The sequence below is a fragment of the Anomaloglossus baeobatrachus genome, chromosome 3 (genome assembly GCF_048569485.1).
Source record: "Anomaloglossus baeobatrachus isolate aAnoBae1 chromosome 3, aAnoBae1.hap1, whole genome shotgun sequence".
In the NCBI taxonomy this organism is placed as follows: domain Eukaryota; kingdom Metazoa; phylum Chordata; class Amphibia; order Anura; family Aromobatidae; genus Anomaloglossus; species Anomaloglossus baeobatrachus.
In genome coordinates, this window is record NC_134355.1 from 143,793,609 (window position 1) to 143,819,073 (window position 25,465).

At 43.6% G+C, this 25,465-nt stretch overlaps 1 protein-coding gene across 4 annotated transcripts in view; it reads right to left on the reverse strand.

Annotated features, from left to right (window-relative positions):
• Positions 1-1,935: 1,935 nt before the first annotated feature.
• The window catches only part of LTBP1 (latent transforming growth factor beta binding protein 1), a 528,942-nt gene continuing 505,412 nt past the window's right edge, over positions 1,936-25,465 (reverse strand). For all 4 annotated transcript variants that reach the window (XM_075339498.1, XM_075339499.1, XM_075339500.1 and 1 more), the window contains 3 exons: positions 20,552-20,668; positions 7,145-7,297; positions 1,936-3,165 (listed from right to left, as the gene is read on the reverse strand). In XM_075339498.1, the coding sequence (XP_075195613.1) occupies positions 2,993-3,165; positions 7,145-7,297; positions 20,552-20,668 (443 nt within the window). In that variant the 3' untranslated portion in view covers positions 1,936-2,992. The remainder of the gene's footprint in view (positions 3,166-7,144; positions 7,298-20,551; positions 20,669-25,465) is intronic.

Consider the following 25,465-nt stretch of genomic DNA (forward strand, 5'->3'; position numbering starts at 1 on the left):
TGAAAGCCATGCATGCCCATGCCATCACGTTGCCTCCACCATGTTTTACAGAGGATGTGGTGTGCCTTGGATCATGTGCCATTCCCTTTCTTCTCCAAACTTTTTTCTTCCCATCATTCTGGTACAGGTTGATCTTTGTCTCATCTGTCCATAGAATACTTTTCCAGAACTGAGCTGGCTTCATGAGGTGTTTTTCAGCAAATTTAACTCTGGCCTGTCTATTTTTGGAATTGATGAATGGTTTGCATCTAGATGTGAACCCTTTGTATTTACTTTCATGGAGTCTTCTCTTTACTGTTGACTTAGAGACAGATACACCTACTTCACTGAGAGTGTTCTGGACTTCAGTTGATGTTGTGAACGGGTTCTTCTTCACCAAAGAAAGTATGCGGCGATCATCCACCACTGTTGTCATCCGTGGACGCCCAGGCCTTTTTGAGTTCCCAAGCTCACCAGTCAATTCCTTTTTTCTCAGAATGTACCCGACTGTTGATTTTGCTACTCCAAGCATGTCTGCTATCTCTGTGATGGATTTTTTCTTTTTTTTCAGCCTCAGGATGTTCTGCTTCACCTCAATTGAGAGTTCCTTAGACCGCATGTTGTCTGGTCACAGCAACAGCTTCCAAATGCAAAACCACACACCTGTAATCAACCCCAGACCTTTTAACTACTTCATTGATTACAGGTTAACGAGGGAGACGCCTTCAGAGTTAATTGCAGCCCTTAGAGTCCCTTGTCCAATTACTTTTGGTCCCTTGAAAAAGAGGAGGCTATGCATTACAGAGCTATTATTCTTAAACCCTTTCTCCGATTTGGATGTGAAAACTCTCATATTGCAGCTGGGAGTGTGCACTTTCAGCCCATATTATATATATAATTGTATTTCTGAACATGTTTTTGCAAACAGCTAAAATAACAAAACTTGTGTCACTGTCCAAATATTTCTGGCCCTGACTGTATATACACACACACACACAGTGTGTCCATCCATATCCTGTCCACCCCACATTAACTTGAGAATAGAAGTAGTGTCTAAGTATAGAGTAAAGTTAGCATTTTTATCTCAAAAACGAAACGAGATAGAGAAAAAAAGTGAATTAAAAAAATATAGCGCATCATTAATTCAATACGAATCGACACCTTGCATACAGAAATGCTATGATATGAAACCCATGACCCCCCCAAACCATTGAATGCTGGTCATGCATATGGCGCTCATTTAACTTTGATGCTCAAAGTGGCCACCATCAGCTGCAATGCACATCTGGACAGCACACTGTATCTTGCTACACGTTGTGCAATATGGTAGGTGACACGTTTGCACAAGCATCTGTGAAATGTCATTGTAGATCCTTCAATATTGGTGGAGTGGTCGCATACACCTGCTATTTGATGTGACCTCACAGAAAGAAGTCCAATGGGTCAGGTCAGGTGAGCGTTGAGGCCACTCCATGCAGCCACCATACCCAATGACTTGTAGGAAGGTCTCCATGAGGTATCGCTTCATGTCCGCAGCCTTGTGAGTTTTATACATTCTTATCATAGCATTTCTGTATGCAAGGTGTCGATTCGTATTGAATTAATGATGCCCTACAATTTTTTAATTCTGTTTTTTCTCTATCTTGTTCCGTTTTCGAGATAAAAATGCTAACTCCGTTGTTTTCCACCAGGTGGCGCTATAGGTGGTTTCACTGTGTAGTGCATGGCTACTTTACTATACCTAGACACCACTTCTATGCCTATAGCTGCCACCGTTCTCAAGGTAATGGCGGTGGACAGGATAAGGCTGGACACACTGTATACACATATATATATATTTATATATATGTGTATATATATATATATATATATATATATATATATATATATATAATTTGCGCACATAAAGTCTGCCACGAGAACTCTGAATCAATAATAGTGCACGCCTTTGACCCCCGATTTATATTATTCTTTTATTTTTACTCTTATTGCATTGTTCAGGGCTGACTTATCTGGCATGTCAAAGAAATAAATATACAGTATACGGTAAATTACAGGTAAGCATAAATTGACATTATAAGTGGACCTCATCGACAGCCCAGCTTTTAGAATGCTTGCAATTTCTAATTTTTCTGGACATAAATCGGTGTATATATAGGAATATCTTACAATAATAAAAATAAAGTGTTTTTATTGTTAAGGTTTATTATACAGCTTTAATATGCTAAGAAACTAAAACAAGATGTCTGTTTTTTTCATATTCAATTTACAAATTAAATTTTGGACAAGGAAACGTATGTATCTAATTTAATGTACATTATGGGATGAAATGTTTCTCCAGCAGCTTTGAAACTTGGCAAGAAAAAGTTCTAAAGAAGTTAAGTGCAGTTAAAGACAAAGGCAGAGTAAAAAAAAAAAAATCAATATGATTTTCGAGCCAAGACTTAAAAAAGTAAAGAATAAAAACAAAAAGATGCCTGCTCCACAGGACAGGCGGAAGTTTATAAAAATATTTCCAGACAAGGGTTAGCAGAACGTTGTGAAAGAGTCCATAGGAAATTGTCCCGCGGGGTGTCTGCACCAAGGTAACATAGAAAAAAAAAAGTTCTCAACAGTACTGAAATGGTACAGTCTCCAACACGCTGCATCGTCATAAGTGTTATAAAATGCTCCCACCTCTAATAAAATGCCAAGTTAATAAAGCAATAGTACAAAATAATTATAATAATAATAACCAGCTTAAAATATCATCATCGCTTTGTCTATTTATCAACAAATTTATGCAAAATCAGACTATATATACTTGGGTGGTTTCTTCCATTAGAGAAAATATGTCCATTTGGTCTGTAGAGTTGATACACAGTAAGTTAGACATCACGTTCCACTTCCACATAATGATGCTTCCATACCAATCCATTGCTCGAGGTTCCACCTTCATCTGAAGTAACTTACACAGCTTCATCCTTATACAGTGCAGAGTATATGGGCTGAGAAAATGGAGCTACTCCTGTTTCTACTCCAGTTCACTGTCGTCACTCTCTGAGTTTATTGCTGTGCAGTAGTTGGGTTTATCTGATGGTCTGTAGCCCGGCAGACACACGCACTTGTATGAACCCTCTGTGTTAATGCATTTTGCATTTTTGCAGAGAGACATCCTGCTGTTTAGCTCATTGCACTCATTGACATCTATAAGAGAAAAAGCCAGGTAAAGCAATCAGTTCAACATAGCCTTTGTTTTTTATAAGGGGTGCCCCCAGGAGATATACCATAAATATATAGATCTTAGGGGTACTTTGCATGCTGCGACATCGCTAGTCGATTGTAGCGATGCCGAGCACGATAGTCCGCGCCCGTCGCAGATGCGATATCTTGTGATAGCTGCCATAGCGAACATTATCGCTACGGCAGCTTCACACGCACTTACCTGCCCTGCGACGTCGCTCTGGCCAGCGACTCGCCTCCTTCCTAAGGGGGGCGGGTCGTGCGGCGACACAGCGACATGACACGGCAGGCAGCCAATAGAAGTGGAGGGGCGGAGATGAGCGGGACGTAAACATCCCGCCCACCTCCTTCCTTCCTCATTGCAGGCGGGACGCAGGTAAGGAGATGTTCCTCGCTCCTGCGGCTTCATACACAGCGATGTGTGCTGCCGTAGGAACGAGGAACAACATCGTACCTATCGCTGCAGCGAAATTATGGAAATGACCAACACTACACAGATCACCGATTTTCAACGCTTTTGCGATCGTTTATCGGTGCTTCTAGGTGTTACACGTTGCGATGTCGTTACCGGCGCCGGATGTGCGTCACTTTCGATTTGACCCCGACGATATCGCAGTAGCGATGTCGCAACGTACAAAGTACCCCTTAGTATCAGGAATGGAATCTGAATCTGTCTCAAGAACGAGGCCCTGACCTGCCTTGTTGTCAGTGGAGAGATGGTCAGAACTCCATTTAAATGATAGCAGCACACATCAGGGCCCTGTTATAGAGATAGATGCAAGTCCCACTAGCAGGACCCAAATCGCCAATACATCCATGACATATCCTAAGGATATATCATACGTGAACAAGATCAGAAAACCCCTTTAATATCACAAGTACTTTCCATGTCCATGACATAAATGAATACCTGCAATGCAGAGGATGGCAGAATGTATAGCCCACACAGTTCTCCACTACTATTCTAAGTTACTATTCTACTATTATCAGGTGTGTGTGTGTGTGTGTGTGTGTGTGTGTGTGTGTGTGTGTGGTTCTTTTTCATTTATAAACCAATGTTCCACAGTTAGTAAAGTTGTTGAGCTTGTTTTCTGAAAGTATTAGCCCCAATTTTCTGGCACAATAGGTAAATCAGTAAGACTAGCAGTTTGTACGCCAGTCTTAATGATGGGCATGCCACTTAAAGAGAACCAACCATCAGGATTTTCATATATAAAGTAAAGCCAGTGCTATACTGGCGCTAGGATGCTGAATGTAACCATGCCTTTTATTCTGAAATTGGAGGTTTTATTTCAGAAATATGTGCAAGTAAAGTTACAGAAATGTACAGCTATTTGATTGGCACCAGCTACAGAATATCTAATACGAGGGTCCGGTTTTGCTATCTATTCCTCCACCTGTTTGCTGCCTGGCCTCTGTAGATGGTAGACTGTATGGGCTCCTTTCAGGTATGATGTCATTTCTGTCACATGATAGGGGAGTGTTAGAAATGCAGCCCATACAGTCTAACATCTACCAAGGCCAGGCAGCAGACAGGGGTAAAAATAGATAGCAAAACATGTTAGATATTCTTTAGTGCATTGCTGGAACTTTACTTGACTGTATTTCTGAAATAAAACATCCAATCACAGAACAAAAGGTAAGCTTACGTTCAGCATTCTAGTGCCAGTATAGTTTGGTGCGTGCGTGTGTGTGTGTGTGTGTGTGTGTGTGTGTGTGATGCGGGAGGATGCCAGTGGTATGATTTGAGGGTCTATGATTCTGGGAGATGTGTGTGTCGGGAGTTTGGCGGATGCCTGTGTTGAATTTGGCAGGTTGTATAATGCCCATTAGGATGCCTGTGATGGGAATTTGGGGGTCTATAATGCTGTGGTGAGATATGGGGTGTGTGCAATGCTGGGGTTGGAAGCTTGTGGTGGGATTTACACCCTAGGGACAGTGCCCGTAGCCCTACAAGCCAGGGACAGCTCTCGTATAGCCCTTCTACCAAGGCACAGCTCTCGTATAGCAGTAAAACCCAAGAAAAAAATCTTGTACAGCCCCGTCTACCTAGAGTCAGCTTTCGTACAGCCCTACTACCCTGGGACATCTTTCGTATAGTCCTTCTACCTAGGGACAACTCTTGTATAGCCCTTCTACCCAGGGTGATCTCTTTTATAGTCCCTGGCAAGCTTGTGCATTGCAGTCCATGCTCGTACTGTGTTGCATGGAGATCTGTATGAGCGCTTAGAATTACAAGCGGCCCTTTGAAGGCAACCATAATGCTGATGTGGACCTTGGGGAAAATTAGTTTGACACCCATAACCAATAGCATTAAATGCATCTAATCTAATTTACGTTCACACATTCAGTATCTGGTAAGTATTTAACCTCAGTATTTGTAAGCCAAAATCAGGCATGCAACAATCAGAGGAAAAGTATCATGGCAACACGGGCACCACTTCTGTATTTATTACCCATTCCTAGATTTGGCTTACAAATACTGAGGTAAAGAACTCACCAAATACTGAAAGTGTGAATGTGGCCTCAGACAGACACTGTCCGAGAAAAAAATAATCTGAGGGCCCCTACACTAACATTGGTCCAAGAGCAATCCAATCTTTTGTTGGATCACATTTGGACAGAAAATACGTCCAATGGCACATGCCATACCAATGACCCACAGAAACGCCATTTGTGTATCGATTTTTATAGTGGTGCAACTAGAAGCTCTTGGGCTCCAATGCAGAATCTCCCCAATGACCCTCAACAATCAAGAACTCTTCATAGTATTAAGGGTGCTTTACACACTGCAACATCGCTAGCGATGTTGCGAGTGATAGCACTGCTACGGCAGCGTCACACGCACACACCTGTTCAGCGACGTCGCTGTGACCGCTGAACAATCCCTCCTTCAAAAGGGAGGTGCGTTCGGCGTCACAGCGATGTCACTAAGCGGCCGCCCAATAGCAGAGGAGGGGCGGAGATGAGCAGCCGGAACATGCCGCCCACCTCCTTCCTTCCTCATTGTCGGTGGACGCAGGTAAGGAGATGTTCGTCGTTCCTGCGGTGTCCCACATAGCGATGTGTGATGCCGCAGGAAAGACGAACAATCAGCGGCATGCACCACCAACGATATTATGAAAAGGAGTGACGTGTCAACGATCAACGATTTTTGCGATCGTTGATCGTCGCTCCTAGCTGTCACACGCTGCAATGTCGCTAACGATGCCGGATGTGCATCACAAACACCGTGACCCCGACGATATATCGTTAGCGATGTCGCAGCGTGTAAAGCACCCTTTAGTCTTCTCACATAAGTCAAAGGGACCCTTTGGGCCCTTCTAAGCTCCCAGGTCTGGGTGTGACTACAATTGGTGCGCCTGCTGTAGTCACGTCCCTGGAGTCTGACCCTGGATTTTCTCATGTAGAACTTACTGAAAAGAAATCTGTCAGCAGGTATTTGACACCTAATCTGAGAGCAGTATAATTAGACAGAGACCCTGATTCCAGTGATGTGTCACTCACTGGGCTGCTTGCTGTAGCTTTATAAAAATCACTTTTTTTTTTTATCAGCAGCAGGTTTCCATCAGAGGACTAGAAAACCTGCTGCCATGTAGTCCTCCATATTCATGATCTCTGTATAACCCCGCCACCACCACTGACTGGCACAGTGTACACAGACAGATAGTTGTAAGTCAGTGGTGTGGGCGGAGTTATACAGAGATCAACAATCAGAGAACTGCAGCAGATAAAATAATGATTTTATCAAAACTGGGGGAGCTGCACAGTAAGTGACACATCGCTGGAATCAGGGTGGCTGATACTACATCATGCTGCTCTCAGATGGGGTAGCAAAAACCTAGTGATAGATTCCTTTTCAAAAGAGGGAATAAAATAAAAGGATATCATATAATGAAACAGGCTTAGATAGGATTTTGGCAAAAAAGAATGCCATTCTTACCAACACAAGTCATCTTCATAATGTCCAGGTGGTAGCCATCGAAGCAGTCACAAGTATAGCCTTCCTGAACCCGCACGCATCTACCATTTTCACATCCATTGAGGATGCCACACTCTTCTGCCTGCAGCTCCTCGTACTTGTCACTGTCTTCACCTACAAGGATAGACAACTAAAAGTTAAGAGGATGCCATCATCTGACCGAGATGTTTAGCACCTGTCATCTTCCATATACATAAATATATAGACAGAGAACACAATTCATTACCATGCTCCATGAAACAACATGTAAGAATATGAGCATTTCCCTATTACAGGTATTAACTGTAGAAATGAAATAATATGTTCTTCCTATGTATGTTATATGACATTTGAATGCCAGTAGAGGGCAGCAAAACTCCATACTGCACATGGTCATAGACCCTAAAAGTACTGAGGACTATCTCTGATCTATTTACAACACATTTATTAAACTGAAGCGTCAAGTTTCAATGAATAAACGTGGATTGATTATTCTTAATTATCTTAGTGTTGATGATGTTTCTCTACTTGGTTCCAAAATCATAAATCTCCTTTTGGAAAAAGTTGTCTGACCAATAAGTTCAACACCAAACATTATAATATTCTTAACAACTCTCCTCTTCTCTTTACCATGAATTATGTATTTATGTGACATTTCTTAAAGGCATTGTCGGGCCATAGGCTACAAGTGTGCTTTTCACTCTGACTGCAGACTTGTGTATCCTCACATCTCGAGTACCGTGTGCTGTGAAGATTGTCTAGAGCAGGCAAACACGTGACAGCAAGTATGTGACTTTATTATTTCTATCATTTCAACTAGACTATATCTAGCCTCACTTAATACAGTTACAATGTGCAAGACGACACCCCTCTAGTTGGCACATGTCAGCATGTATGTAAATCAAATAATAGCAGGTATGCAACTGCCGCTTTTGGCACCAGCACCAGAGAATGCTCACAGTGCGCGTGATGTTACACAAAGTATGATTTCAGACTCATAGCCAAAAAACTCCTTAAGGCTATGTGCGCACTTACCGGATTTTGCCGCAGATATTTTGCGGTTTTGCTGCATGTTTCGCTGCAGAAAATGTTCATAACATCTCTGCAGTGAATCACCAGCAAAACCTATGGGAAAAAAAAATCCTGTGCGCACTAGGCGGAATTTGACAGCTGCATGTTTTGCTGCGGGATTCCCGCAGCAAAAACAATTGCATGTCAATTCTTTTCCGCACGTGATTTCACTCCATTGACTCCAATGTTAATCGTGAAATCCCGCAGGGAATAACGCAGGCAGCAAATTCTGTGCGGTTCACTGCGTTTTCCTGCGTTATTCCCTGCGGTATTTCGCGGTTTACCTCCGGTAATGTACATCGCTTGTCTGCGGTTTTGCAGGGAAGTGATGTCATTACAGGAAGAGGAAGCAAAGCAGAGAGTAAACAAACACACAGATCACACTCACACAGACATCACAGACATAGAACACACACACAGACACATAGAACACACATAGAAAGCAAACGGAAATATAGAAAACAAAGAACGTGGGCTCCGCTGTATATTTACCTTCCAGCCAAGGTAAGCACACAGCGGCGGCCTGGTATTCTCAGGCTGGGGAGGGCGAGGGGCAGGGTTAATGTCCCCCGCCTCACTCCCACCTCCCACAGCCGAGAATATCAGCTGCAGCTGCCCCGGGACTGTCGCATCCATTATGCGGCAGCACCGGCGTGTCCCCGGCTCTTCCTGCCGCCGTGTAGCAGTGGCGGTCAGGGTAATACAAGGGGTTAATGGTGGCGGATCGCCGCCATGAACTCCAGGCTTGATCATGGCAGCGTCTATGTGACAGCTGACATGATCAACCCGTAAGTAAAGTGAATAAACACTCACAGAAAAATACTTTATTTTAAATAAAACAAACAAGCCTCGTTAACCCTTTTATTAACCCCTCCCGAAACAAAGCTCCGGCGTAATCCGCATGTCCTGCGCTGCTTACATCCAGCCGCGACTGACACACAGCGCTGAATTACCTCTGCTGTCTCGCAGCGAGACAGCAGAGGTAATTACCGGTCATCTCCCACGGCCTGTAATGTGAACTCACTGCCGACCGTAGGAAATGCAGCGATCTGTCCTCTATCTATCTGTCTATCTATCCCTCTATCTGTCTGTCTATCTATCTATCCCTCTATCTCTCTATCTATCTATCTATCTATCTATCTATCTATCCCTCTATCTAACTATCTATCTATCTATCTATCTATCCCTCTATCTATTCTTCTGTCTCTTTATCTATCTATCTCAGAGTGAAATGACTTTTTTTTTTCAATCTGCTTTATTGCATTGAATGCAATAAAGCACATCCCAACCCGCACGCGGCAAAACCGCGGCAATACCGTGAACAATACCGCGTTAAAACCGCAGCAAACCGCATGCGGTTTTCGGGTGCGGTTTGACGCGGTTTTTTACCGCGGGTGCGGTAATCTTGGAATACCTGCGGAATTTTCTTCAGAAAATTCCATTTTCCAGTGCGCACATAGCCTAAATGTCACAATTAGTGATGGGCGAACCCCCCCGATGTTTGGGATCGGGAGCCTCGCCCGATCCCAAACAACCTTTATTACTCAGCATGCCAACACCATCAGGGAAAGCAATGTCAGCTCTGCTTTATCGCTCTGTACAGACAAGCGTCTCTACAGAGTGAGAAGCAGGCTGACATTGACAGTCAAAGTTCAATCGAGTCCATGGCTAAGCCATGGACTCGTGTAAACCCTAACTTCACCGAGAACACAGCCGAAGACTGCCCCGAGTGATGAGTAGTGTAGTGAATACCGACGGAAGTTAATGATCGGACTCTGAAGCAGAAGCGGCCGTGAGACAGCGGCTGAGCGGGTCTGCAGGACGCATCATGATACCAGTAAGTGTAATCATAATGTTTTTAATAATGTGATTTTTTACAGCCCCTGGACCCGAACTGTAACACGGGTTTCCCAGGAAAACTCTTGTTCGGGACCGTGTGCACGAGCACTAGGTGTTCGGTATGGATCCAAAACTTCACAGTTTGGATTCGCCCAGCATTAGTCACAACCTCACGTAAACTCCGGGAATGCAAGAGCCAGCACCACTGGAACTGCAACAACAGCGGAGGTAAGTATAAGCTTTCTTATTATAATGGTGCCAAATCTGGGGAATGAGAAGTTGCTGTCTAAGTAATGGAGAACCCCTTTATGCAAACTTCTATTTGTATCTCCACTGAGATCAGAAATGCTATGGACAAGGCTATCCCCTTTTTCCAATTGTATATGTTTTTCTGATGAACAAGGAGAATCCACTTAATATGTATTATAATTAAGTATAATTATAATACTTATTCCTCTTGAACATCTAATCAAACAATTAATGGCACTAATGATGTTTGAGTGGGGTGGCATCTGCCCAGGCTGAGGTACTTTATTGCCTAAACCCAAATCTACTTAAAGGATCAGTATCCCATCTTGAACTACCATTCTCCTGTGGTACTATTAAGCTTATAAAACTGGCTTTATAATACTCAAAACAATGAGGGATCAGTGCTAGCCCCTCAAGAAAGGTAAAAGCTGCATTCACTTTTATGCCAGCCATACACATTAGATGGCTGTTGGTCAAATGATGTTTTGGTTGATCATTCAGCCGACAGCCATCACGTCCATGTCTCTCATAACCTAGCGCATGTTCAGCTGGGAGCTTCTTTGTTCTCTATGAGAAAGTGATCGACACGCATCTCAGTTTCTCTGTGGGAGAACTAGCTAAATAGAAGTCCAAAGGTGGATATACCTGATCAACATCTCCCCGGCAATAGGTTGTCCAGCGTCCCCATAGAATCTTGGCCAAACCCATGGATATCGGTGGGTTCAGCCAACAATCATTCAATGTTTATGGGGGCATTTATAAGAATTCAAACCTCTAAACATAAAATCTTCGTTGCTGTTACTTGATCTTTCATATCCCCCCTTGGATGGGACTGATTTCTATGCTGAGGATATTAACAGATCTCCCTACCCTCAACACTCAACATTTCTCAGCTACTCTGGAATATAATCAATTTTGCTATCATTTTTTCTGAAAATCAGAATATGTTCTTTTATTTCTCTTGGAGTCATCACAACACATACTTTGTAATTTTATAGCCTTCTCTCACAGCCACTAACCCTGCTGACTCTCATTTTGTGAGATCTTGGGAATGTGAGCTGTGCACAGACCTTTCCCTAAGTGACTGTGAGAGAGTGTATATTATTACATATAAAGATCTATGCTGCACAAGCAAACTATGCCATTCTAACTAGATGCCTCAGATGCCACCTTCCATTTCGTACCTGACAATTGCTAGCCCTGAGATCTGCATGTGCTGCAATCCTATATGTGAGCTGGTGTTTCTACAAAATTACATATTATTGGGATGCTGTTTCCTTTATGACCCAATTACCAGTAGACTACTTGAATATCTTTCCAAAGCCTGCTCTCAGGTTTCCATAATTCCAGGTGATAACGCACCCACCAATAGCAGAGCCAGCATGGAACAGTAATCCTATGGGCTCGCTCATAGAAGCGTATAACTCGACGAGTGCGGTCCGATCCTTTAGGCCACTTTACACACAGCGACATCGCTAGCGATGTCGCTGGTGAAAGCACCAGCCCCCGTTGGTTGTGCGTCACGGGCAAATCGCTGCCCATGGCGCACAACATCGCTAACACCCGTCACACATACTTACCTTCCTAGCGAAGTCGCTGTGGCCGGCGAACCGCCTCCTTTCTAAGGGGGCGGTTCATGTGGCGTCACAGCGGCGACACTAAGCGACCACCCAATAGAAGCGGAGGGGCGGAGATGAGTGGCCGTAACAGCACGCCCACCTCCTTCCTTCCTCATTGCCATCGGCCTCAGGTACGATGTCGTTCCTCGTTGCTGTGGTGTCACACATAGCGATATGTGCTGCCGCAGGAACGACGAACAACCTGCGTCCAAAAGCAGCAATGATATTTGAGATTAGAACGACGTGTCAACGATCAACGATATGGTGAGTATTTTTGATCGTTAACGGTCATTCCTGCAGTTCACACGCAACGACGTCGCTAACTAGGCCGGATGTGCGTCACGAATTCCGTGACCCCAACCACATCTCGTTATCGATGTCGTTGCGTGTAAAGTGGCCTTTTGTCAGATAGCACTCAGACCAATGTTACACTATGTGGGCAAGCCGATAAGCTCTATTTTTTTCATGCCGTCTCAGCATGAGAAAAAATATAGCATGCTGCGAGTGGCAGTGCAAATCGGATGGTGCGGAACCATTCGTTTACGGGAGTGTGGAAATCAATGGACTGTAGTAATTCATTGTAGGTGCTTCTCTGTGCTGAAATCATTCTGCAAGAATATCAATGTATGCGGATATGATAGATTTTTGCAGTGCTGTAACTGACATGCTCAGAACCACATGGTCTATAGCAGAGGTCCCCAACTCCAGTCCTCAAGGCCCACCAACAGTGCAGGTTTTTGGGATGGATTTCCTTAGTATTGCACAGGTGTTAATGTAATTACCTGCCCAGGTGCTGGTTCCAACAGCAGTGCAATGCTAAGGAAATCCTGAAAACATGCACTGTTGGTGGGCCTTGAGGACTGGAGTTGGGGAACCCTGGTCTATAGGGTTAAGAGCCAAGTGTGAAAGTAAGGGAAGCAAGGAAAACTCGCTGCCATATTCATATTCCTGGAACCAATCTGTGACAGCACGACCTTTGTGGCACAATGAAATGTCCTTCTCGCAGAAGAAAAACAGCTGTCATAAAAAAATACATTTATTTGCCACAATGTTTAGATATAGCCTGCTGTCCAAATATCCATTAAGGGTACGTGCCCACGATCCGGACACATTGTGTTCTAGACGCAGCATGCCTTTTGTTGTGAAGACGCGACTACTGTTCTCTGTAGCAGAACGCAGCTGTCTGTGCCCATGATCTGAGTTCTAGGCGCAGCAGATTTTTCCTGTGTTCTCTTGTCGAGAACACTTGTGTCTCCGCAAACATAAATTGTCATGCTGCGGTTCAGAAAGCCGAACCGCATGTCAGTTTATGCTGTAGGGGGAAACAAAAGCACAGTGGGCAGGAGATTTCTAGATCCCATTTGCTGTGTTTGTATTATACAACGCAGTGTTTTTGAAGCAGGGAAAACACACTGGATCCAAAACGCTGCTAACACTGATCATGGGACTGTACCCTAATAGATATGAAATATGTGCTAAGAAAACAATTCCCCCATTATTTCTCCAGGTCCATCAGCCTGGATTGATAACACCTGAAAGAAATGGTTAATCAGTTTATAATCCTATGCAATAGGGTTCTTTTCCACTTGCATACCGCTTCCGGTGCGAAAGCATCGGAAGTGATATGCTAATGACCCTCTGCTGCGAGCGTCATCTGATGGTCATGCGACTGTGATGCGATCATGTGATCGTATCACAGCCTCGGAGACAAGGGAGGGAGCACTTTCTCCCATCTCCTCCACTGTCTGTCTCTGTGTATATCACACTGCAGTCGCATAACTTACGAGTGCAGTGCAATGTTTCACACGCTCCAATAGACTTGTATGGGGGTGCGTGAGCCGAGACTCGCTGCCAAATGCAGCATACTGCGATTGCACTGTGAGCACGATTCGTGTCGAGAAATAAAAGGAAAGCGGAAACTGCCTCATTGATTAACACTGGTGTAAGTGCAATCCGATTTTTTATCGGATCGCACTTGCACCAGAAAATCGCAAGTGGAAAAGAGCCCATATACTGACCCTCCCATCTGAATGGTGTAGCAGTATTCTTTGGACCAGAGAATGCTTTTTTTCACTGATCAATTATTTTCATTTTTTTTTTCCCACAGGAGTCTTGTCCTCTTTTCCTTAGACACCTGTGGAACTTTTATCGGGCATTTGTTGTTTTAGCTCATCGGTGCTAAGGAAAAAGCTGTGTCCGGATATAGTAACTGGAGCACCCACATTGTATTTGGTTGCAATTTGCGTGAATGTGCATGGCTTATACAGATTGTTATCGGCCTCCTCTGACTCCTTTTGTTGACAAGTTTGTTCACATCCACAAGATTCCTTTTGCTTTTCTTCCTTGATCACATCATTCTCGATATACTCACTCTTGAGTTGCATGAGTAAACCCCACAAGGTTGGCGTTTTTTTTTTAATATTAGCCGTGGCTAGCCTAAAATCCACTTTACACGCAACGACATCACTAACGAGATGTCGTTGGGGTTCACGGAATTCGTGACGCACATCCGACCTCGTTAGCGACGTCGCTGTGTGTGAAACGCAGGAACGACCGCTAACGATCAAAAATACTCACCATATCATTGATCGTTGACACGTCATTCTAATCTCAAATATTTTGGACACAGGTTGTTCGTCGTTCCTGCGGCAGCACACATCGTTATGTGTGACACCGCAGGAACGAGGAACAACATCGTACCTGTGGCCGCCGGCAATGAGGAAGGAAGGAGGTGGGCGGGATGTTACGGCCACTCATCTCCGCCCCTCCGCTTCTATTGGGCGGCCGCTTAGTGATGCCGCTGTGACGCCGCACAAACCGCCCCCTTAGAAAGGAGGCAGTTTGCCGGCCACAGCGACATCGCTAGGCAGGTAAGTATGTGTGACGTGTGTTAGAGATGTTGTGAGCCAGGGGCAGTGATTTGCCTGTGACGCACAACCGACGGGGGCGGGTGCTTTCACCAGCAACATCGCTAGCGATGTCACTGTGTGTAAAGTGGCCTTTACACCGATGACCATGCCTCAGTTCTAAGCAGCTGACATTGCTCGATTTTCCTTCTCCAATGTGCATTCACATTAGACACCGATCAACATAAATGCGCTCAGTTGATTTTATCCAGCTCTCCGGAGTCATGCATCTCATTTCCATACAGCGAACCTCCAACCGTGATAGCGCACGTGTCTCATAAAATGGCCATTCACTTTTATCTCCTGAAGTTTACGTCTAAAACTAAGTGAAAAGAATATGTCTCAGTCTAATACTGCCGAACATTTATCATGGCCAAACACGTTTTCTCTATTGTCTGTTATTCAGGTTTGATCCACAACTACTGCGGAGACATTTTGAGACTTTTCTAGAAGTGATTTATTAATCTGCAATTCCACACATCGCACTGAGGATTGTGCATTTGCTAAAATGCCAGCAAAACACACACCCCATGTGATGCTGGACGAATCCCATGATTATGAATCCAGGCTGACACAGCTTTACATAATGTTTTCTTTGCCTGTAAATGATAAATAAGGATTAACAACTCTCATGGGATGTAAGAGCTTTTTGCTGAAATCTAAAAATGTCTGGCAGTGGAGCGACTGTAGAAAAGATAGATTTACATTGCTTGTAACATGACAGATTGCAACAGTAGCTAAAGGCTACAATATTTAATACTTTGGCTTGGAGATTTTGGTCAATGGCTGTTGACAGATGGCACTATAGGACTCGTCCCTGTCGGAGACTTCTTGGTACTTAGAAATGTTTAGATTTTTTAGATTTAAATCATAACGCGGATCTTCATTACAAACATTTTTCTATTATGTCAATTTTTGTAATAAATTTATTTCCCTTCATTCAAATATTTATTTGATCCTGTTAGATGTTGTCTTAATGTAATATTCTAATTAATGATATGACTTCAATATACTTTGTATTTCAAAGTATTCCAGGATGACCAGGCAAACCAGCGCAGAAGGTCTGGAGGCCATTGGTTGGTCCCTTGCTGCCAAAGAAAAACAGCAGCCACCGTCGGAGCGCAAATTGGAGTCAAATCATTTAGAAATCACTCTTAAACCATAGCAGCGAAGCGGTTTAACAGCGAGAATCAAAGTTGTCTCCTATCCCGGTAGTTAGTTATGGGAGAAGTGCTCAGTCAATGCATGGTTGAAATTGTGATAGCATTGAAACAGCTTTCGTGCCCAAGAGATCACCATCATGAAGGTGCATCTTGGTGGCTTAAAAAACCTGTTATCAGGTTTCAATTGACTAACCTTTTGCCAACATATTATGTACTTCCTAATTAGGATCTTGACTATCCGTTCGCAGTCTGATTACGTATATGAACCAACCTCAGGGCCTACTGGGAGCTCACTAACCTGACCCCTCTGCCTTTAATTGATGGGGCCGAGTTAGTGAACGCACAGCAGATGGCGAGATTGGTCCATACATGCACATCAGACTCCTTGACGCCAGGTACTATGTAAGACAGCAATGAATAAAGATCATTTTTAGAGGCGTGTTGGGATTTAGGTGTACACAAAATGGATAGTTAGGATCCTAATTAAGCAGGACATAATGTGCTATCAGCAGTTTATTAATGGGAAGGGTGATGACAGATTCTCTTCAATGGGAGCCAACCCATTATATAGTTACGTGACAAGGCTTAAGGTTAATAAATAGTAATTACGTAATTAATTATATAGTAATAAAGGTGAACAGAAGTTTTAAATGGAACCAGTACTTTCAACACTTTGCATAAATCAATAGTACAAGCAATTAGAACAATATAACATTTTTTTAATGTATGAAAGTCAAGTACATGTGTCAGGTTACGGGGTATATTAAACTGTATGGAGAGGGAGAAGCAAGAGGAGGGGTGAGAGGTAGAGAAACAGATTATGCAGAGTCTAGCTAGTTAATCCCAGTTTTTCATTCAGAGTTGGATTCAGAGCTACACTGCTCAGCACTGCTGTATGCTGTTCTCTATACATTTTCTGCGTCTGTTTGAATGTTTTTAAAGGTAAAATGAGTAGAAATCTTTTTTTCCATATGTTTAGTGCCTGTGAGGCAAGAAAGCAACTAGTCTCCATCCAGTATCACGACTGCGACTCGGACAGGTATTAAACGCTACTCTACTCACTGCGGTCAGTGTGCTGCTCTTCCCAGCCTCGGTTTGTCTCTCTGAGCTACCGCCTCTAGCCTTTCCAACTTTGCTGCAACCTTCTGCTGCTGGTGAGTTCCACCTGGCCATAAAGAGGTGAGGACAGATTCTACCGGAATTTAACCCTACTTTGTCCGGCAGAGTTTAGGTTTCCTGGCCAATAACCAAGCAGCATGGACTTTTTTAGGAACCTCAATTCACCACTCCTCACCTGATCTAGATTCTAGTTCATCTTCTGTCTATATTCCTTCCTCCTGATCTGGCTTGCTTACTCCATAATCCAATCCTCTCTGCTCCTGACCTCGGCTACATCTACTAAACCTGTTCTGCATGCCCTGACCTTGGATTGACTGACTACGCCTTTTGCCTTTGTCCGTCTCTTCCTTGCACCTGGGACTGTCCTGGAGTGGTACCTGGTGACTAACAGAGGCCAAGCCTATCTGCACTATCAGAGGCTCTAGAGAACACCTAATAGTTACAACCATCCAGGGTAAGCCCGACCCATAGCGTAGTGGGTCCACACCCACCAGTCTTACATCCCAGCAGCTCAGGGTCAATTGCAAATTTGAGATAGAGCTTGCAGAGGAGGAAACTAGTGAAAAATGCAGAATATAAGTCATATAATGGAGAGAAATAGGGTTATTCCTGAAGTGCACACACATGACAGCGTATTCTAGAAAAAAGTTACTTGAAAATATAGTTTCACTTTAAAATAAGAGGAATGTGCACATGGAGTAATGTAGCTATTATATTCACAGTGCCTTATTGGTTTTAATAACCTAATTATACACCACTTATTAATTTATCCTACACTTTATTACCCATGATATTACTTTTCCATTGTCTATGCATTATATAGATAAAGCACAGCATTATTCATGTAGATAATTTCAAAAACACAATTATGTTACTATTTATTCATATATTATCCTATAAAAAATTGTCCTAAAATTCAATAATCCAACAATAAGTCCTAAGACCTCTAGATTTAAAATCTGTGATAGGCTGATCAAGGAAAAGATAACCACTATTCTAAGGGTACCGTCTCACTAAACGACGTACCAGTGATTCGGATCACGATTTGACCTGGTCAGGATCGCTGGTGCATCGCTACATGGTCGCTGGTGAGCTGTTAATCAGGCAGATTTCACCAGCGACCAGCCACCAGCGACTCTGCGCTTCATAACCAAGGTACACATCAGGTTACTAAGGGTTACCCGATATTTACCCTGGTTACCAGCGTACACCGCTTAGCGCTGGCTCCCTCCACACGTAGCCAGGGTACACATCGGGTTACTAAGCAAAGTGCTTTGCTTAGTTACCCGATATTTACCTTGGTTACCAGCGAACACCGCTTAGTGCTGGCTCCCTGGACACGTAACCAGGGTAAATATTGAGTTACTAAGCAAATCGCTTTGCTTAGTAGCCCGATGTGTACCATGGTTACGTGTGCAGGGAGCCAGCGCTAAGCGGTGTACGCTGGTAACCAAGGTAAATATCGGGTAACCAAGCAAAGCGGTTTGCTTAGTTACCTGATATTTACTCTGGTTACCAGCGTATGCTGCTTACACAAAGTCGGTGCTCGTTGGTCTCCCGCCGTCAAACACGCCGATGCGTGTTGCACAGTGGGAGACCAACGAGCAAAAAATGAACCAGAACAGTGTGTAACGATCAGCAATTTCACAGCAGGGGCCAGGTCGCTGCTTAGTGTCACACACAGCGAGATCGCTGATGAGATCACTGGTACGTCTCAAAACCTGTGACTCAGCAGCGATCTTGATAGCGATCTCACTAAGTGAGAAGTACCCCTATAGGCTACTTTACACGCTGCGATATCGGTCCCGATATCGCTAGCGTGGGTACCCGCCCCCATCTGTTGCGCGACACAGGCAAATCGCTGCCCGTGCCGCACAACATCGCCCAGACCCGTCACACATACTTACCTACCCGGCGACGTCGCTGTGACCGGAGAACCGTCTCCTTTCTAAGGGGGCGGTCCGTGCGGCGTCACAGCGACGTCACTGAGCGGCCACCCAATAGCAGCGGAGGGGCGGAGCTGAGCGGGACGTAACATCCCGCCCACCTCCTTCCTACCGCATAGCGGCCGGTAGGCAGGTAAGGAGAGGTTCCTCGTTCCTGCGGCGTCACACATAGCGATGTGTGCTGCCGCAGGAGCGACAAACTACATTGTTACTGCTGCAGTAACGATAATCTAGAATGGACCCCCATGTCACCGATGAGCGATTTTGCACGTTTTTGCAACGATGCAAAATCGCTCATCGGTGTCACACGCAGCAACATCGCTAATGCGGCCGGATGTGCGTCACAAATTCCGTGACCCCAACGACTCCGCATTAGCGATGTCGCAGTGTGTAAAGCCCCCTTTAGTCTATATTGAGAAAATCAGCTACCCATGCATTCAGCCCCATTATATCCATTCCATTACAGAGATTACGATAGATCTACCAGAGCCCATCCTAGCCTATATATAACCAAACCCTGATTTTTCATTGATTTTCCTAAAGTGGCAGGTAAACTGAGTGCTGTTCTTGGGGTCTAAAGGCCGCTTTACACGCTACGACATCGCTCAAGCAATCTCGTTGGGGTCACGAAATTTGTGACAGACATCCGGCCGCTTTAGCGATGTCGTTGCGTGTGACACCTATGAGCGATTTTGAATCGTCGCAAAAACATTCAAAATCGCTAATCGGTGACATGCCCCCCTATTCCCAATTATCGTTGCTGCTGCGTGTACGATGTAGTTTGTCGTTCCTGCGGCAGCACACATCGCTGTGTGTGACACCGCAGGAACGAGGAACCTCACCTTACCTGCGGCCGCCGGCAATGCAGAAGGAAGGAGGTGGGCGGGATGTTGCGTCCCACTCATCTCCGCCCCTCCGCTTCTATTGGGCGCCCGCTTAGTGACTTTGCTGTGACGCCGAACGAACCACCCCCCTTAGAAAGGAGGCGGTTCGCCGGTCACAGCGACATCGCTAGGCAGGTAAGTAGTGTGACGGGTCTGAGCGATGTTGTGCACCATGGGCAGTGATTTGCCAGTGTCGCACAACCGATGGGGGCGGGTACGTACGCCAGCAATATCGGTAATGATATCGCAGCGTGTAAAGCGGCCTTTAGACTATGTTTTCCTGTTTTACACCTGACATGTCCACCACAACCTCAGTTTTTAATTTTGCGTTATCTAAAAGACCATAAGTCAAGCTTACCTTTGCGATACATTATATTTAAATATGAAAGAAGAGGATTAACTTTTCATCTCTTTCAGTATTTCCAATGGTAATAGAGAAAAATTAATTGCTTTCTTACAGACTCACACAATCACAGGAAAAATGTATGACATTAAATACTAAGAAATATTACAAGCTGTGAATAATAGCCACAAAGTAATTAAGTGCAGAGATGAATTAGCACCCAAAGAATCATACCCTGTGTATTACTTACCTTCTTTAAGGCTGTAAGGATCAGGGTGTATTGAATAGTCTCGAAATTCTAGAGCATCTTCGCCATAAGGTTGCCTAAATCCTGGCTTCCTGAGATTACACAAAAATGCATGGTCCTCTGCACACAAAAAAATAATTATGGTTATGATCAGCAAAACCAATACTTTAAATAATGTATATATTATATAACAGGTGTTAAATCTTAACTACTCCATGACAATCCATATAACTGAACACAGGGCAAAAAGCATCAACATTTAAGATAAATAGTTATTCTGCTAATGACTGACTACAATTTTATAGTCAACAAGGTGGAGACCTATTCATGGCTTTACTTAGGGGTCTTCTAGTTGTGCACCTAGTTAGTAGTGTTACTTACATGCTTAACCATATTAAAGTAGCAGTCTCACAAATGTTTTGCGCATGCTACCTCACCCCCACTGTTTCATCATTGCATGTTTCCCATCCATATATCCCCTCTTCAATACTGACAGTTGGGTGATATGACCCACAGTCTGACACACAGTTCACTAAGTACTTCTTTTATGCAGACTGGATGGCCATCTCTGATTTCTTTAGATTTGACTGTTCCCACACATCTATAACCTCTTTGTTCCTCTCTATGTCCCCCCTCCTTAATACTGCAAAAGATATAATCTCTACTTTATATAAAATAGAAATGAGAAAGTAGAAGAGACATAGAATGATTTTCTACACTAACACTGCTTTATAAACATTACATAGGATATACTGAAAGTACTGTATACATTAGATAGTATACACTGAGACTGCTGTATACATTATATAGTATACACTGAGACTGCTGTATATACATCACATAGGATACACTGAGACTTTGCTGTTTATGCATAGATGAGTCTCTGCTGTCCACATCGCACCTAATACACTGAAACTCTGCTGTATACATTACTTTGGATACACTGAGACTGTTGTATACATTACATAATATATACCGTGAATGCTGTATATACATCACACAGGATACACTGAGACTGTTGTATACATCGAATAGGATATACTGAAAGTTTGCTGTTTACATCACACAGGATACACAGATTCTGTTGCATACATCACATAGGACAGACTGAGACTCTGCTGTATGTGAGACATAAGATACACGGAGATGCTGCTATATGTATCATAGGGATATACTGAGACTCTGCTGTATGTATCACATAGGATAAACTGAGACTCTGCTGCAAATATAACATAGGACAGTGAGATTATTGTATACTATACATACGGAGACCATAGATCTATGTCCCTAATCTTCAACTGGCTACCATTATATAGAAGCAAGTGCATTTTGATGAGACTTTTCCGCCTGTACAAAACCTGAAGCACCATGGGAAATTTGAACTATATTAGGGGAACAATATCATAGGGGAAAAAATTAGTTAAGATTTGAAATACTCCAGAAGTAGAACATAAACTAACCCCGATGTAAAGGTATAACACAAAAACCTCACATGTTAACATTATCCATGCTGCCCTCTAAAACCAAACAAAATGCAAGAGTGCTTCCGTAATGTATTCCCAAATATGAACATTTTAAAAGAATTATCTTCTTCATGCTTCAACTTATTTATATTCCAAGTGAATTATAACCTCCCCTGAGGCTATATGTGCCATAAAAGAGGAGTAGAGTCATTAAAATATGACTGCAACACTTCTGACATTTCATCATTTTCTTTATGACTTTAGAAACATTTATCAGTTTAACACACAAGTACTGTCTGCAGAAAACAAGCCGGACATCCTCAATCAGTAGAACAAGTATTTGTCTCACAAGTATCTGTAAGGTCTTTAACTGGTGGAGAGTCATGTGGGACTTTAATGTGGACAGCAAATAGGAAAATCAAGAGTGGGACGAGGTAAAGAAGATTTGTGGGATTTTCAACATTATTGAACATATAATAACACAATACAACATACAATTATAATTATTATTTATAGTTTATTTATATAGTTTATAGTTTTATTTATTAGTTATAATACAACATATAATTCAACATTATAAGCTGCCAATTGGTGGTATTCCTGACAGTGTGGTGGGAGGACTAGTATTAATCAGTTTGAACAAAATAGATGGTATAGCCATGATGTTGTGCTCAAAAGATGTTACTAAAGAAACAACTCTTTATGAAAAACTTTCTTCCTACCTCAAAATAATGATTTTATATTAAATTGTTGTCATTCTAGTATCTTTTTTATAATAGTATTCTTATTATACTTTAATGTGGCACCCCTGAGTGTCAGGTGCCACAGGGTATTGCATCTAACCCCAGATTCCTGGAAGACTAGTGCTGGTAAATAACATTCAAACACACACGTCCATGCCCTTTTTCCCCAGACTGGGTAACAGGCTAAGGACGAATCTAATGGATGGCAACCTATTGGTCGGGACTCATCCAATCCAGTAGTCAGACACCTGGGTGTAGGAGGGGCTAGCCAGTGAGTTGACGGGAGACAGACATCTTGACAGACAGTAGTCGGAAGACGTTCAGTCAGTAAGACATCCGGCTAGTCAGGAGTCAATACACAGACTGAGAGTGTAAAGTGACTTATTGAGCTAAAGGAGTACGGTTGCCAGGGAGAGTATGGTGTGAGTACTCACTAGACCGAGCACCGGCGGGGTGCAGAGCCCTAGTTCAGGAAGATGCTTCAAGCTCACCTGATAAATCTGCCCGGTGAGGGAATAATCATGGTTCCTCACCAACGTTAGTGTCCGGGGCACAGCAGCAAAGAGGGAACCCGGGAACGGGGACAGAGGTCCGACCCAAGAGAGGTTCAAACTGCCAGTCATATGGGCCAGGACTGTGACAACAAGAGGGGACCTCAAAACGCTTCAGGCCACAGGGACCCACCAACTACAAACGGGTGCATGGAAGTAAAGCTCATTAGGTCACTACACCGGCACTGGGACATAAGGAATACCGGATTACCTGAGGTCCAGATTAGTAGAGACCAGCACCAACCAGGGTTGCAGCTACTTCAAACCAGTGAGCAAAGCACAAGTTAAACCGCAGCCTCCATGTTGTCTGCATTCTTCCTACACCTCTGCATCACCAACTTCCATCATTATACAATCACCATCATCCTCCCCTGGAGCCTAGCTCTACTTGCGGAGAGCCATAACACCCAAGCTGCTTAAAACCACCAGCCCCAGTAGTGAGAGACTTTGCAGCGGCGGCTTCCCTCACATAGCCACATACCACAAGTGGCAGCACGAAAAACACTTTATTTTTATTCTTCCCTTTTTATTACCCCCTTTTTAAGCGACCCCCAGGGTCACGAAACCGGGCATCGGCCACCCGTGATACATCCCAGAGTATTGAAGGCCCGGGACTGAGTACCCCAAGGCCCTGGGGTGTGTCAATATCCTTGCACGCTTACTTATATCAAAGAATAAAAATAAATAAATGAACAATTAAATAATCCATTTTTCACAGGTCTTGTAAGATATCTTCATATCTTGGTCACTAGTAACCATAGAAAATTGCTGGGGGTGCAATGTTTGAATAGAAACCAAAAGACCATTAAAATAAAGCAAGTTAATTATTCTAGATTTGTGACTTCAGTGTACTTTACTATTGACCCACTGCTTTGAAAATAGCACAGAAAAAAAGGACATTGATTAGGGTAATGAGGGGTTTTTTTTCATGAAGACCTAGTTAATTTAATCTTTTAGGTCACATACATGACAGAGTGTCTTAAGGCCACTTTACACACAAAGATAAATCTTTGGCAGATCTGTGGTTGCAGTGAAATCATGGACATATTGTTCCATTTGTCCACAGACACAAACCTGGCACTGATTGTCAACAATTTCAATGTAACCACAGATCTGCTGCAGATTTATCTCTGTGTGTAAAGTGGTCTTTACTCTATGAAATGCTCTGGTAAGACAACCTCTGTAAACAGGTTATTCAAGCATTTAATGTTATGGCCCCTTCACCTAATTCAAACAGCAGCCCATCCTAGTCATGTGTCAGGTCGGGTTACAGTTATAAAGAAGAATGAACAAGAAACCTTTCAATAATAAAATGCCATAAATAATGAGTAACTTCACCAGAGAGAAAAGTTTACCAGTGAAATTATTACTTTAGATATCAATAAAGGGGTCCTCCAAGAAAGTAATAAAATTGTTCCTGTCACGTAATTCAAATGTCTGCCTATTACGGTTGCTGTGGCACTGGAGTCTATGTCCAGATTTCTTGCTACTGCACATGTGCGAGCACTGGAGACTATGTCCAGATTTCTTGCTACTGCACATGTGCAAGCGCTGGAGACTAAGTCCTATCTTGGAGCCATTGCACATGTACAGGTGACATCATCGCTGACACGAGGTCACATGTCTCTGACACCTTCTATGCCGATTGGCCGCTGGTCATGTGCTTGTGACACGTGGTCACATGTCTCTGACACCTTCTATGCCGATTGGTCGCTGGTCATGTGCTTGTGACGCTTTGCTCGGTTATAGGTCAGCGTGACGTCATTCCTGTCGTTCTGGCAGCGGATTGGCTCTGGTGTCCTCCATCTTGGATGAGGCACAGAGTCTATATAAGACCCTGACGCACGCCGCACGGCGCTCAGTCCTCTTGGTTCATGCATGAGAGTAGACGCTCTGTGCACGTTCCTCTAGGCATATCTCTGTCTATGCTAGGTGAGCGCTACCGGCAGGGTAGCGTTCTTATACCTTACAGCTTCGGCTGCAGTCCGTATCCTTACCTCTTAGGGGAGCGGACATAGGCAGGTGCCTGAGGCACATGGTCCGGCTGGGCCTTGTGATTCTACTCGTAGGTGGACGTTGCCGCTAGGGTAACGTTCCTTATACTGCGTCTGGCAGTTGTTCGTATCCTCGCACACTATGGGGAGCGAACAGAGGTAGGAG